Here is a 13,561-nt window from a genome sequence, read left to right on the forward strand (position 1 = left end):
ATTCATAATGAACAATGGTATTTTGATGTAGTAAAAGAGGAGGGAAGCGCAGCATTGCGCCAATATTGATAGTGGGCTGCATCTTCATCCGGGTATCTAAGCATTGAAATTCTAGGATGTCTAAGCTTAAACTAACAGAATGACTTAAACTAAAATACGAGTTCTTGGGCCCGAATTTCCTATCATGATTAAAGAACCACGATGATTCTGTCCATTAGTAAGAAATTCTATCACCTTGAACATGTGAGATACTGAGGTTCTATGTCCATTGGTAAGAAACTGAAGTACTAGACTACTAGAGGAACAAAACGATTCGATTATACGATTGGCAACAACTCAAAGAGAAAACAATGAACTGAAATCAAGAACATCGGCCATAGAATTAAGTTGCATGACTGGATACCAGTACGTACATCTCTTTCTTTCCCTTCGACTTCAATTAGGCAAGGCAAACTATTTTTTGCGTAATGCGATTGGGGAATAACAGTGACAGAGCCTTTGAGCCTACTGTAATGAAAGGATGACCAACTACGGTACCTCCTGTACTAGAAACTGGAAAGTGGAAACTAGATAACAATCTCTACCAGTTAGCTTCTTCTAAAACCTATACGAGAACGTTTCAGCCATAGTTACTGTTTCAAAGTTCAAACTGGACTCAAAACTGAAGTAATTAGGTTTTGCTTTTCTCCTCTGCCACACAAAGAAGTTGTCCTTTCTTGGAAGTAATTAGGTGGTGCAACATGCTTGATGCTTGTGCTAATTAGACGTTAATCCATTTCGGTCAGATACTCTTTGTGGGTGCCTTGGTTATCTCCGGCTGCCAACCTAAAAAACCATTTTGTCATTTTAGTTTTGTTTTGAAAAAAAAAAGGTCCAAAACTATGAATAAGTTTCATTTCTTATGGAACACAGTTCTGGTTTCTCAGACACATCAATATGTGCCATCTCTTCATAATGGCACTAGATTAGATCTACAACATCATACCATCAACATAGTTCTACATTTCATAAGGTGCTTCTTCTGTAACACGGCATAGCCTTGAAAGAAAATTAAAGACTTTCTTCTGCTACGACAAGAAACTACAACAGCAACTGAATCACAACCGGCCGTAGAACTTCTAAACTAAACCCGAATCTCTCTAGACTTGATTGCTGAGCCAACAGTAAGCATCAGTAATACTACGAGAGACACGTAGGAGAGAATCACAGATTTTGTTACTCTGTGACAGAACTTCTCAAAGTGATCACAAATCGGAGTCCAACCAGTGTGGCTGTTTCCATACTTCCCCACGAACCCTATTGCCGTTGCAGCCGCGCATCCAGCAAGCTCCAAGCACATGATGAACTGCAGCACTCAGAAATTTGTTTCAAGAAGACAGTCATGCATGTCGAACAAATACTACTTCAGAAGTTCTTTATAATAAACCAGCTAGTCGTTTAGCAATAGAATATATACCAAATCATGGAGGAAGAAGAAGAAGTAGTGATTGGGATTTGAGCCTCGGAGATGGAGAAGGAAAACAAAGAGCAAGGACACCAAACAACAAGCACTCACAACAGCATTTGCAAAAGCCACGAACCTGTAAACATGAAAACACTTGATTAACCAAACATGATGCATGATATGATATTACTCTTTTTGTAGAATGATAAGTAGAAAAATTACTTGAAAGCAGAGGAGTAGCTATATCTAGCATCAAAGGCTATGCCAACAATCTCGACGGACTGTTTGCTTGTGACCATGATCCATGTTGCAGCTAATGTAGTAGCCAAGGCAAAAGACCTCAAGCAAATTTGGGCACCAAGAAACAGCTTTTGGTTTTTCATCACAGGTGGGTTTGGCTGAAGCTTGGCTTCAATGGTTGCCATGGTGAGATTCTTGGATGGTGGCGATTCAAGCAGAAGAAGAAGAAGAAGAAGAAGAAGAAGAAGAAGAAGAACAACAACAACAACAACAGAGAAAAATGAGGAGAGAAAGGAGTAGAAGTAATAGCTAGAGAGAAAGTTATTAGGCAGAGGCAAAGAAGTGGTAACTGATAGGGAGCATTTATAGAAGCAAGAGTGTGAGATAACCTTTGGAGTTGAGAGTGATGTTGTGTCAGTTGAAGAGGAAAATGGATTTTGGTATATTACTTAAATTATTACCACTCAACGATTAAATTAACCTGAATTTTGGATAATTTGGTTGACTATGAATAGATAGGCATGATATCGTTTTAGGTGGACTCAGTTATACTATTTTAACTGTATACACTTGGCAGTGAGTAGTGAGTGATCTTCAGTTCTCCACAGTAATCACAATGACATATTGGTCCAATTTGACATGAAAAACAATTCTCAAGTAAATATGAACGGATAAATTTGAAGTTTAAATGTTTCCAAGAAAATGATGAATGATAATAAAAAATATAACAAATTAAAGAAAGAAACAAAAATGGTTATACATGCAGCCAATTGTTTTAAGTTTCCATGAATTCTTGTGGCATTATTCACATAATTTTATTGACCTAGGAAACCACTATCATTTGTAAAATACTGGTGACCAAATCTGCAAATCAACACCATACTTGTCACTTTTCACTCTATAGAAAGAAAATAGATTCATTCAAATTGAATTGGGTTCCCATATTGCAGGTTATCAGTGATCAAAAGTTTACCTTTCTTCAACTATATAGCACAGCATTTACTGCATGAACATAGGGTATGAAAGCGTGAATCACCCATAACAGGTACCTATCAATTAGTCCATCACCCATCCAGTAAAAGCTTGGGAAGATCTTACAGGCATGCTAGATTTGTAAAGCCAAACTATGCAAAACCCTGGTTTAACTTGGCAGAACTCATGCAAGTTTATAAAAGTTCTTGTCTAAAGTGAAACTTTTCCAAAACTTCAATCAGATAAAGGATGCTTCAGGAATGGGGTTTCGCAAAAGCTGCAAGAACCCTAGCTAACTCAGCCATATATATTCAATGCCTTCGTATGGAGGTTAATCACAACCCCTTTTATCACCTTAGATCGATATGTAAGCAGGTTACTGTAAGCTAGCATTATAATATCAACATGATGAACACCAATCTGATCTCGTATGACATAAATCCAAAAATGCAGAATACATCTCTCCAGCATTTGCTGCTAGAATTGGGTAATGAATGTCGGTGTTTCATAAGTTTTAAGTTGTCAAAATTATATTAGATATAGCAAATAAAGGCCCTTAGTTGAAACAAGCTTCAGAACAGAGACACAGCATACTTTACTCGTAGTTTCGGTCATCATATATTCATAATGAACACACTTTATTGACTACTATTATATAAAAGCACATTGTAAACTGTAACTGTATATCATAAAACTTGTCTAGTTTATGTTTTGTATTTAGAAATGTAGCATAAGCACTAATATGTTATTCGATCCGGGAGTTGCTTAGTATAGCAAAGCAGAAGAACATGCATGTCATGACTCGATCATTGGACATCTGGAAGCAACAAACATGGCGTAGGCATACATTGGTACTCACAGTTCACCTCTTTTTTATATTTTCTTTTATCTCTCATTCTCGATTTTCTTTTTGGTTCAATTTCAGTTGAGCACATCACCTCCAGGCAATATTTCCCTGATTATTTACCTCTTTCTCGCTATTGCTTGGGTAGTGCTACATATATATTAGATACGTACATGGTGCTTGGTTGCATGCTTGTTGATGAATCACAATTGGTTATGTCCCACGTAGATTATGATTTGCTTATAAAGAAGAACGTCTCCTTACAGATCATCTTGTAAAAGAAAAGAGTCGAAGAGCGATATATATTTGTATTAATGAAACAAATAATTAGGGTTTTGACCCCCTTTAGTGTTATGTATATAGGCTGCAGATTGAGGCTAGCTAGGTTCAATTCCAATATACCAATTCTTCACTCATTCTTGATTCTTAACTGTGACTGGTATCTCATGAAGGAGTTAGACAAGAAATGGATGCAATAATAATTATACCTGCTAGAGCCGAGGGGAATATTGCTTCAACGTAACATCTAATAGAGAAATGGGAATGTAAATAATAAATACCTTCCAATTACGATCATGATGATGATCAACTGGTTTCCCAATTCCATATAGCATAAGTGTTTGTTGGCTTGCTGCATAACGAATACCTAGATTGGAAATGCAAAGAAATCATGCATGGATTAGAATTTACTACATTTCAGGAAATTAAGTGTCTCAACTCCCCCTCCCTTCGAGATCACAAGTACCAGCTAAGGCTGGAATAGCTGACACACAATAACCACTATTTTTAGCAGAATCATCTTACATGACAAAAGAAACAGAATAGCAGCAATATAAGTCTCGAACGAAATGTTTATGGACAGATGAATGAAAAAGCCAAAGCTGACATCGGTTCCAGTTGGGCATCTAGTGTTCATATTCTACAAGAATGAAAAAGTCGAATTAACTCTATATCCTCAATCAACATCAAAAACCTCCTGCCAGAGAATGCCAGAGAATCACTAATATGTAAAACAACATGCTTACTTCAGTTAGAGCAGGAGGATGATTTGTGTGTTAATATATCTACAGGTGTGAAGAAATATTTATTAATATCGACTAACTATTGATGGTGATGGTTATGTACAGATTCAATGGGGGATCTCCCCAGAAGATGATGAGAATTGAATGTATAATATGTACACACTGCGACTACAGGTACATGGAAAAAATCTATCTAAGCAGAGAATGTCCTGTGCCCCTACTAGTTGCTGATATCAAAGTATCTAGGATCTGAAGGAAAATGGTACTCCACATGCAACTGCAAAACGTAAACAAGATGCACAGGTGAGTAATTGACTGCCAGAAGCACAAGAACTAATATATACAGAGTCTGTGAAGTTTTGTGAATAATATACCTTCCCCTCATCAGAATCCGTCTGACGTTGAGGGAAAACCACCCTGAAATCATTATACAAGTAGAAGCGCCGCTCCCCTTCAGTGTTTAAGTTGTTCCTCACTTGTTCAGATGAGGGATTTACTTTACATCTCTGGACTGACCTTGAACATTTCTTAGGAAAAGGGCACACAAAGCGAAGTTGAAGAGCATAACGTAGAACACCAGCACCAGTAGTATTCTTTCTAGTCTTTGCAGGGCTATGCAGAGACTTACTTTCACTGATGTGGAACGCACTCGTTGTCATGTTGTCCTTCTCATCGGTCTTTTCATATCTACAAGAACCTCCTATACTCGATCCTTTTTCACACTGCTTTGTAGTTCTTATCTTTTGTGCAACATAAAACCCATTTAAGTCCACATCATTGCCACTGAGCTGAAGAGGATTGGCGGTGTCTAGGATTGAAGATGACGTTGAATCATTTTCTTCGCCAGACTCAGTATGTCTTCCATTTTGAGTCTTGAAGGTTGCTTCAGAAGAGGCTAGAGTGATCTTTTGGCGCAAAAATGTCTGTACGTGCCAAAAAAAAATAACGCAATAAGAATCTCAACATATTAACTGGAAATAACTGCAGAAGCAAAAAAATATCCCACTCGTTCTAGATACTTGGACTAACATGGCTTAGTTCTGTTCAGTTGTTATCTACATTGCAGGTTGAAAGAATACAGAGCAGTTCATATAAAAGTGTGATCATATCAAAGAACTTACACTATATAAGCACGCACAGGTTAGCATATATCCAAGCACATCACAAATGCTAAACTCAGGTTGGGATTCCATTATCAGATAAGGGCTTGGGTGGACCAACTGACTTCAATAGACCAGCAGTTAAGTTAAGACAATCACAGATATCTTGCATTCTTTTTTTTCTTACCTCGTTGTACAGAAGTTAGGCTATATTCCCATGTTTGTTTTCATAGGCATGTGGTAACATACAAATTCAATCATTTTCGTCATTATATATATATATATATATATAAATATATATATAAATATAAAGCCAAGTTCATACCTCTCACCATGCTAATGCTTTCAGAGGATATGCAAGGACATCTTAAAGACCATAATTTTATATTAAAAATTGATGACACATGAGGAACACTAAATTATCATGTTGAACATTCCAATTAATATTGAAATGCAGATCCAATCAATACAGACTGCACTTTGAATCATGTGAAGATGGTTCAAACTTCCAGAGACTAAGCAAATTCAAACATCAAATATCGTGCATAACACTTGCAAAACCTCAACGATAACTTTCATTTCTACTTTGGTACTTCCTGGTTACCTTGCTACCAGTTGGCATGTCACTCAAATCGTAGTTACAGATGAATGTGTGAATTGGTGTCTTCTCTGGATTGCTCAGAACCTGCCATACCAATTCAGTTCATCAGAGTACGGCAATCAACCTTTGGTCTGACCATCAGATGTCAGTCAATATGCATGACCACATGAAAGTAACTGAGCACTATTAATCAGAATCACAATGCGCCATTTATGATATAGTAGGAGAAAAAATCCAGCTCTCTTCCCTGCCTATAAAGGTTGATTCAAATCAATCTTCACAAATTTCCCATAGTTTGGGTCTAATTCACGTAGAGATTTAGACATCCCAAACAACACAAACAGCTATTGACAATAACATAATCTACCATTTTTCAAACACATAGAAAACTTTGGTCGACAGTAAACATCTTTTCCTAAATTTATGTATCTCGTGGAGAGAAATGATAACAGAAGTTCTATCTACATTCTATGCATTACCAGTTGTATGCGGCCTTTCATTGGTATTCTTAGACGGTTTCGGTCTGCTCGTGAATCATCCATGCTAAGGCTTCTCTTCATCTTGGGTCCTCCATATATTTCTGATGTCCTTATCCCAGCCAGATCTATTGATGAATAATACAGCAAGTAGTTCTCTCCATCCACACTGGTCACAGCAAATGGAAGTTTTTGTGATTTTGGGGAGAAGTTCCCTCCAGTAACATTCAGAACAGCAAGAAAACCACCAATTCTCTGCAAGAAATTATACCAATAATGAGTGAAAGAGATAAGATATGACTCGAGAGGATGGACAGTTGGACAGTGAAATTTCAGTTGGACCTGATTAACCTTTGCTGATACCAATCGGCCAGACAAGAGGGATTCTTCAAATGAACCAACCAAGGACCTCCTGACAGGCAATCCAGTCAGGCTTCGAGCTAATTTAATAGCTTCAGACTTGGATTTCAAATCCTGACTCCAGTGCTGTTGCATCACATTGGGGCTCTCTGGACTAAACAGGTCAAACTTTTTCTGCAAAATATCAACATCTTCTGATGAATTACTCGGAGCCCCAAAACTTTCCTCTTTCCAAGAAGATGAAATGTCTGGGATAGTTCCATCAAGTGAATGATCCATGTCCTTTAAGGTCACATTGTAATCATCTGCCTTTGGTGTGTGATCCCTGCATACTTCTCCAGATTTCACTCTTTCAGAAAACTTTGGGCCAAGAGGAGATAAAGAAAGTGGATGCAGCACCACCTTTCTTGAATTTATGGCAATTGATCTAGACTGTGACCTTACCATTACTGTTTCTGGGGAGTAATCAAGTCCAGATGATGATATGGACAGATTATGTGATTTTGGCTCCTTGGTTTCAAGCAAAGGACCATCAACTACAAACGAGGAGTTTGTATTATACTTCTCATCCAATGAATGTTTCCACACTGGGGAACAAGATGCAGACCAGAGAGTAGAACTGAAACAATTGGAGTTTCCAATGTGTGCTTTTTTATGCTCTTGAAACGCAGGAATATTGGACCCATCTTTGCATCCAAAAGTCTCATGCACCCCATCACCAATGTTAAGAGAATCACCACTAAATTGATCTTGAAGACGCATCCCATTCAAAGGGGACAGTAACCTCTTCCTAGCTACTGACTCGGTGACCTCATTTTTGTCGCCTTTGAAAGCCACCCCACTAGAAGAATGTTGGTTTCGATTGAACAAATCAACATGCGAATTTAAGTTTTTTGGTTCAAAACCAACAATTCTGGGAACAGATGCCTGTATATTCTGACCTACTTTCTGACTTAACCAGTTATTTTGCTCCAGGATGTTGATCTTCAAGGAATGCATGTTTGACCGACCAATACGCATATTCGAAAAATCTGGTTTATTTGGGATCTCTGTCATTGTTTTCCTCTGGAACTCTCCAGAAGAAGAGGATGTCAAATCCACCTGCATTTGATTTCCCATGGTTCCTCCATGTAAACCACTTAAATCACAGCTACTCACGCCAGCAATTCTTGATGGAGGTTGCATAAAAGTGCACAGCGATGCTGCCACTTCCTCAGCAATATTGCCAGAAGACACTTGAGGCAAGCCCATCTTCAGAAGAATTTCACGATCAGGTCCTTATGTAACTTTGCTTCTTTTCCCTCTTTCGCATTGCATTCAATCAGGCCACGTTACTATGTTCCAAGTGATCAGAAGCTTTTAGGTCACTCAACCATCTACAACTTCTCAGATATGAAAGGAGCAGTTCTAAGTAGCACCTAACTACAATTCTAAAGTAAAGCTAACATACTATACTGGATATGTCTACCACCTACATCTGCATCTCAACTGGTTCATCATCAGATCAACAAACTCGAGCTATTTTTAAAAAGGAACGCGAGCAGATCTAAGCAGTTCAAGGTTGTTCCAGATAGCAATGCACCACTCCTGGAATCATAAGCTCAGTCAAAAACTGGTGATTGACAATGTAGGACTACATCCAAGCTTCAATTTTTTCTCCCTCTAATTTTGTCATTTGGAAAAGTTAATCTTTACTACACAACTGAGGTAAAACCAAACCCAGAGCTATAATAGAGACTTAGAGTAATGCAACAAACAAAAGTGAATCAAATGACTGAGATTCCAAGAAGTGACTCTTTGCAATTTAAGAATACTCAATTCGGCCAGCTCTTTATAGAATCCAATAACAACGAAGAATCTACATGATGGATACTCCAAAAAAGATTAAATTTTTTGCACATGTCAAATCCCCATTGTAATATCTGATCAAACAAGTACTGAAACACTTTGACATGATCGATTAACAAATTCGAATGCTCATTCCAGATTGTCAACAACCCAACAAAAGACTTAGTTTTGAAGTACATAACAGAATTTGTCAGTTGATTTTATTTCTCCAGCTGCTTAACATAAAGCTCAGATGAAACTAACTTTCCAATTCAATCACTAATACCCAGAAATCCAAACAAGGAAAAGCTCAAACCCCAGAATTAAAATTCAGTTATTTTCCTCAGCAAACCACAAAAGAGCAAAACTTGATCAATAACAAAACAATACCAAAAGCAAAAAGGGTATGTATTTGTGATAGAAACGCACCTAAAAATGAATAAACCGCTTGTTTCCTTGTGTTATTCAACAAGCTTCTTCTTCTTTCTTCTGACACCAATTGTGTTTGCAATTTCGATGGTTTTCATGCTCTGCCTTTTGTATGTGTAATTGGATGATGATGATGGGATGGTTTGGGTTGCGTTGGGGGTTGGGATAGTGGGGGTTGAAGATTTGGTGATGGCCTCCCAAATTTTACTTTATATTTTCGATAATCAAAAAACCAATTAAGAATTAAAAAAATGTGGGTCATCAAATTATAGCTCTCTACGCTTTATCCTGAATTTTCTGTCTGGCTGGGGCGGCTGGCTGCAGTTTTCGGTTTTCCTTTGTTTGTTTTGGTCATAAATTTGTTGCCGTTGCTTTGTTGCCACACCAAAGTAAACTTGATCAAGCCATCGAAAAAAAAGGTAAAACTTTGATCAGAGCCAAAACCAGGGGCTCTCACTGCTTCTTCACCCTTTTACCATTCATAGTTCTATGAACATATTATTACATCACATGTCCTGTCCACCTTTTGCATTTTACTTCTCGAAGGGCAGAAAATGGCTCTTTCTTTGGGTCCTTTCTTTGTTTTGAATGATGTTTGTGTGCTAGAACAATTCTCATCCCACCCATTTGCGTACTTATCACATTAAACTTGCACATGAAGTGTTGACCTTTTTTACTGCTCTCATGCCTCTAAAGTCTTGAACCAAGAAGGCAAAGATTAAGACTTGCTTTCTTAGCAAGTTCATGGATCCTACTATTGATTACTTGAGTGGATCTTAGTTAAAATATGTCATCAGGAGTACATGTACTTCTGGTAATATTTCAGTTCGACCGAAGATGTTATTTCGATGTTTTTTTACTTTTTTTAATTTCGATGTTTGTTTATAGACATTTTATTGTTTTGCCATTACAAGCTCACATTTTTTGTTATGGTGCAACCTTGGTTTCCTATGCCATGTCAATGTCCCCTGCTCTTAAGGTCATCAATTCATATATGGTGCTTGTCATTGTGCCGATTGCATTGATCTGTTGTATGCCTTAGAAGGTTGACCAATTCCGTAAGCATTCTGGTTTAACCTCTCACAGTGAATGACTGAATCTGAAAGTTCTATCGTACATTTTAAACATTTGACCTCTCAATGCAAACAACTGATCAAGTACTGTTCTCTAGTCTACCCCCTACTTAGTGGCATTGCTAAGTTCAACTTCCACCGTAGAATGTGCTGCGTGACTCGGTGAATATACCGTGAAAACTCAAATGTAACCTCAGAAAAGAACTCGTAACCCACTTGGTCGGCATTGTAAAGTGTCATGGTGTGTGAGAAAGCCACGTACATCTCTGTAACTAATTTCATATTTACAACTGTGTGCGTGGACAAACAGAACCCAAGTGCGTCACTAAGCCAAATGATAACTCGGTGCCAAAATATGCACCGTTTAGCTTCCATCACTAATATCAAGTAACAGTAGGTCTAGTTCACTGTATATAAGTCGCACCTCGCACCAAGGCAGGCAACTCATTCCACAGTCAAAAACTAGCAGCACATAACTTCAGAAGCAACCTGTTAATCTGCCATTGCCTATTTGCCCCTCTTTAGTGTTTATTTTCCGACCACAATGGCTTCAACAGTCGCAATGCAATCGAATCGATTCTGGGAAGCTCTGTGGCTTACGGAGCAGGAAAGAACAGAGTGGATCAGATGAATGTCTCTGCTGTTTCTTATGCTCCAAGCTATCTTCATAGGTATTCCCCCCATGAAGGTGCGCTCCATGTCTGAGGTAATAATCTAAACTCTCTAGTCCAGGATGTGACAAATTATGCATCTTTAATACTACTCATTACTGAAAATCCGAAAAATAGTCATATCATTTGGTATGATGGCTAGCTTTAATAAATGAAAGATCCACGACATTTAGTTAATGTCATATATATGATCATATACCTATTTGCAGAATGGCCAGAAGGAGCAGCAAACCAGTGTACCAAACACATTAGAAAGTTCACAGAAACCAGCTCCTTTATCACCTCTACCTCCTCGTTGTCCTAAGGTACCTAGCTAGCTAGCTACTCAAAGCCTATGTATTCATATAAGATCGTGGTACTGGTTGTGTATACCCTTGTCTCATTTATATTCACATGTGAATGCAGGTGAGCACAAAGTTTTTAGACGTGTTTGCATTTAGTGGACCAGCGCCGGAGAGAATCAACGGCAGGCTAGCAATGGTGGGCTTTGTGGCGGCTCTAGCAGTCGAACTATCAAAGGGTGAAGATGTGTTTGCTCAATTATCCAACGGCGGAATCCAATTGTTTCTTGGCACCAGTATTTTGCTATCAGTGGCATCCTCGGTTCCATTGTTAAAGGGTGTGACTGTGGAGTCCAAATCAAAAGGGTTGATGACCTCAGATGCTGAGCTTTGGAATGGAAGACTGGCCATGTTGGGTCTGGTAGCTTTGACCTTCACTGAGTATGTAACTGGAGGGACCCTAGTCTAGATACATCAGGCATTTCACATGTAATACACATTACAAACATATATAGAGGCCCCTACAAATGAGAATGTCACAAAGACACAAACACACTCCAAACTCAAAAGAATACCTACCTCTGTTTCTTTAGTATCTTGATTGACCATAAATTTAGGAATTGCTACATAAGTCCTGTACTTTTGATTGAAATGTTCAAAAGGATGGCAAAGACTTTGTATATTTTGATGTGCAGTAATCAAGTGGTGAGGAAAATTGCAGCATCTTCAAGAAAACTACATGATTCTAGCTACCTTAGAAATCAAGCTTCAAAAAAAAAAACTTTGATGTTCACTAACTAAAAGCTTTTCAGTCCCTATCGAAAACAATGTAGAAGAATCAGTTGGACACACATTCTCTACCTACTATATGCTAAATTCGTTGCAAGAAATATTAAGATTTGTTATTCGTGATGTCATTTCGTTCTTGTATTCTAAATTTTAAAGCATATGAGATGTATGAACATAAAATTAAAAGAAAATATCCATATACATAGTTATATTAACGAAACACTGCACATAGTGTATATATTAATTTGTTGAAGAAAAATTGCATACAATTTAAATGCTCTATAATTAAAACGCACTAACAAATTTAGCAGTTAGCACAACTTTTGTTTGCGTATGCCTCTTGTTGCTTGGCGTCACTGTTGTAAACCCAAAGAGGAATTAGGCTTGGGGTTACGTGATCTATTTGAGGCTAATCGTGCTCTTCTAATAAAAAGATGGGAGATGCTCTCCTCTTCCTCTCCAGCCTCTATTTTGCTTAGAATCCATTTTTTGAAAGATGATTTCCAACCTATAAAGTCTTACAAGAGATCTTCAGTCTGGTTGGATCTCAAAAAAGTTTGGCCAATGTTTTTGAATTCTTTGTATTGGAGTGTTGGTGATGGTAAGAAAATATCTTTTTGGCAAGATAATTGGTTGGGTGAGCCTCTTGCTACTAGTGTTGGAGTAAGTGACTCTATTCCACTTCATGTTAAGGTGAATGATGTTATTGTTGATTCTCATTGGGTTTTCCTAGCATATTTTATTTATTTATTCCCTCAAGCAGCAAAAAAAATTGAGCGCATTGCTCTGCCTGATGCAGACACATCTGACTCTCTTTTATGGCCGCACTCCTCCTTAAGAATTCTGATAGCAAAAGAAGCTTTTGTTTTTTTCTCAAATCATAGTGAGCATAAAGATTGGGGTAAAGTGATATGGAGTAAAGCAATTCAACCCCGCAAAACTCTTGTTGTTTGGAAGGCTCTTCATGAGCGTTTACTAACTGATGATGCTTTACAACGGCGAGATTTTTCACTTCCATCTCGTTGCTCATTTTGTGGAAGTCATGCAGAATCAGGTATACGTCTTCTTTTGCATTGTTATGAAATTGTGGCTTTATGGAAATGAGTTTGCCTTCTATTTTCTCATTTATTCTTGTCTTGGGGTACCTTTGATGAAGTGTTTAATAGTGTTGGTGTTTCAACGTTCCCAAAACCTAACCGTCAACTTTGGTTTCTAGTCTCCTGTAATCTAATTTGGTTTATTTGGATCACTAGGAATCTGGTGCGTTTCGAATGTAAGATTTTTAATGTTGGAAGCCCAACATCATCTTTTGGAATTGTTTAGAGAGTCCGCTTTGCATTATTTTCATCCTTACAAGAAGCATCACGAGATGTCTATTTTCTCTATTCTTAGTATCTCACAACTGTCTGCCAATACTACTAGCTTCATCCCG

At 37.9% G+C, this 13,561-nt stretch overlaps 2 protein-coding genes and 1 pseudogene across 2 annotated transcripts; 1 reads left to right on the top strand and 2 right to left on the bottom strand.

Annotated features, from left to right (window-relative positions):
- Window positions 1–1,123: 1,123 nt before the first annotated feature.
- On the bottom strand, window positions 1,124–1,869 carry LOC126794102 (CASP-like protein 1F1). The gene is made up of 3 exons (XM_050520749.1): window positions 1,667–1,869; window positions 1,457–1,580; window positions 1,124–1,345 (listed from the first exon to the last, which is right to left on the bottom strand). The coding sequence occupies exons 1-3, from the start codon at window positions 1,867–1,869 to the stop codon at window positions 1,124–1,126; spliced, it is 549 nt and encodes a 182-aa protein (XP_050376706.1).
- A 2,704-nt stretch (window positions 1,870–4,573) lies between these two features.
- On the bottom strand, window positions 4,574–9,594 carry LOC126794089 (uncharacterized). The gene is made up of 6 exons (XM_050520733.1): window positions 9,316–9,594; window positions 7,042–8,646; window positions 6,703–6,954; window positions 6,227–6,307; window positions 4,897–5,445; window positions 4,574–4,799 (listed from the first exon to the last, which is right to left on the bottom strand). Exons 2-6 carry the CDS (start codon window positions 8,308–8,310, stop codon window positions 4,743–4,745), a joined length of 2,208 nt encoding a protein of 735 aa, XP_050376690.1. The 5' UTR covers window positions 8,311–8,646; window positions 9,316–9,594; the 3' UTR covers window positions 4,574–4,742.
- A 1,032-nt stretch (window positions 9,595–10,626) lies between these two features.
- LOC126794210 (early light-induced protein 1, chloroplastic-like) lies at window positions 10,627–11,844 on the top strand (annotated as a pseudogene).
- Window positions 11,845–13,561: the final 1,717 nt, after the last annotated feature.

The sequence above is a fragment of the Argentina anserina genome, chromosome 5, assembly GCF_933775445.1.
Source record: "Argentina anserina chromosome 5, drPotAnse1.1, whole genome shotgun sequence".
Classification (NCBI taxonomy): Eukaryota; Viridiplantae; Streptophyta; class Magnoliopsida; order Rosales; family Rosaceae; genus Argentina; species Argentina anserina.

Coding starts and splice junctions, on each gene's coding strand:
- LOC126794102 (XM_050520749.1), bottom strand. CDS start 1,869: ATGGCAACCATTGAAGCCAAGCTTCAGCCAAACCCACCTGTGATGAAA. Junction 1,581..1,666: donor AGCTACTCCTCTGCTTTCAA/GTAATTTTTCTA, acceptor TCATGTTTACAG/GTTCGTGGCTTTTGCAAATG. Junction 1,346..1,456: donor TCTTCTTCCTCCATGATTTG/GTATATATTCTA, acceptor TGAGTGCTGCAG/TTCATCATGTGCTTGGAGCT.
- LOC126794089 (XM_050520733.1), bottom strand. CDS start 8,310: ATGGGCTTGCCTCAAGTGTCTTCTGGCAATATTGCTGAGGAAGTGGCA. Junction 6,955..7,041: donor TATCAGCAAAGGTTAATCAG/GTCCAACTGAAA, acceptor AATTTCTTGCAG/AGAATTGGTGGTTTTCTTGC. Junction 6,308..6,702: donor TGAAAGGCCGCATACAACTG/GTAATGCATAGA, acceptor TTGGTATGGCAG/GTTCTGAGCAATCCAGAGAA.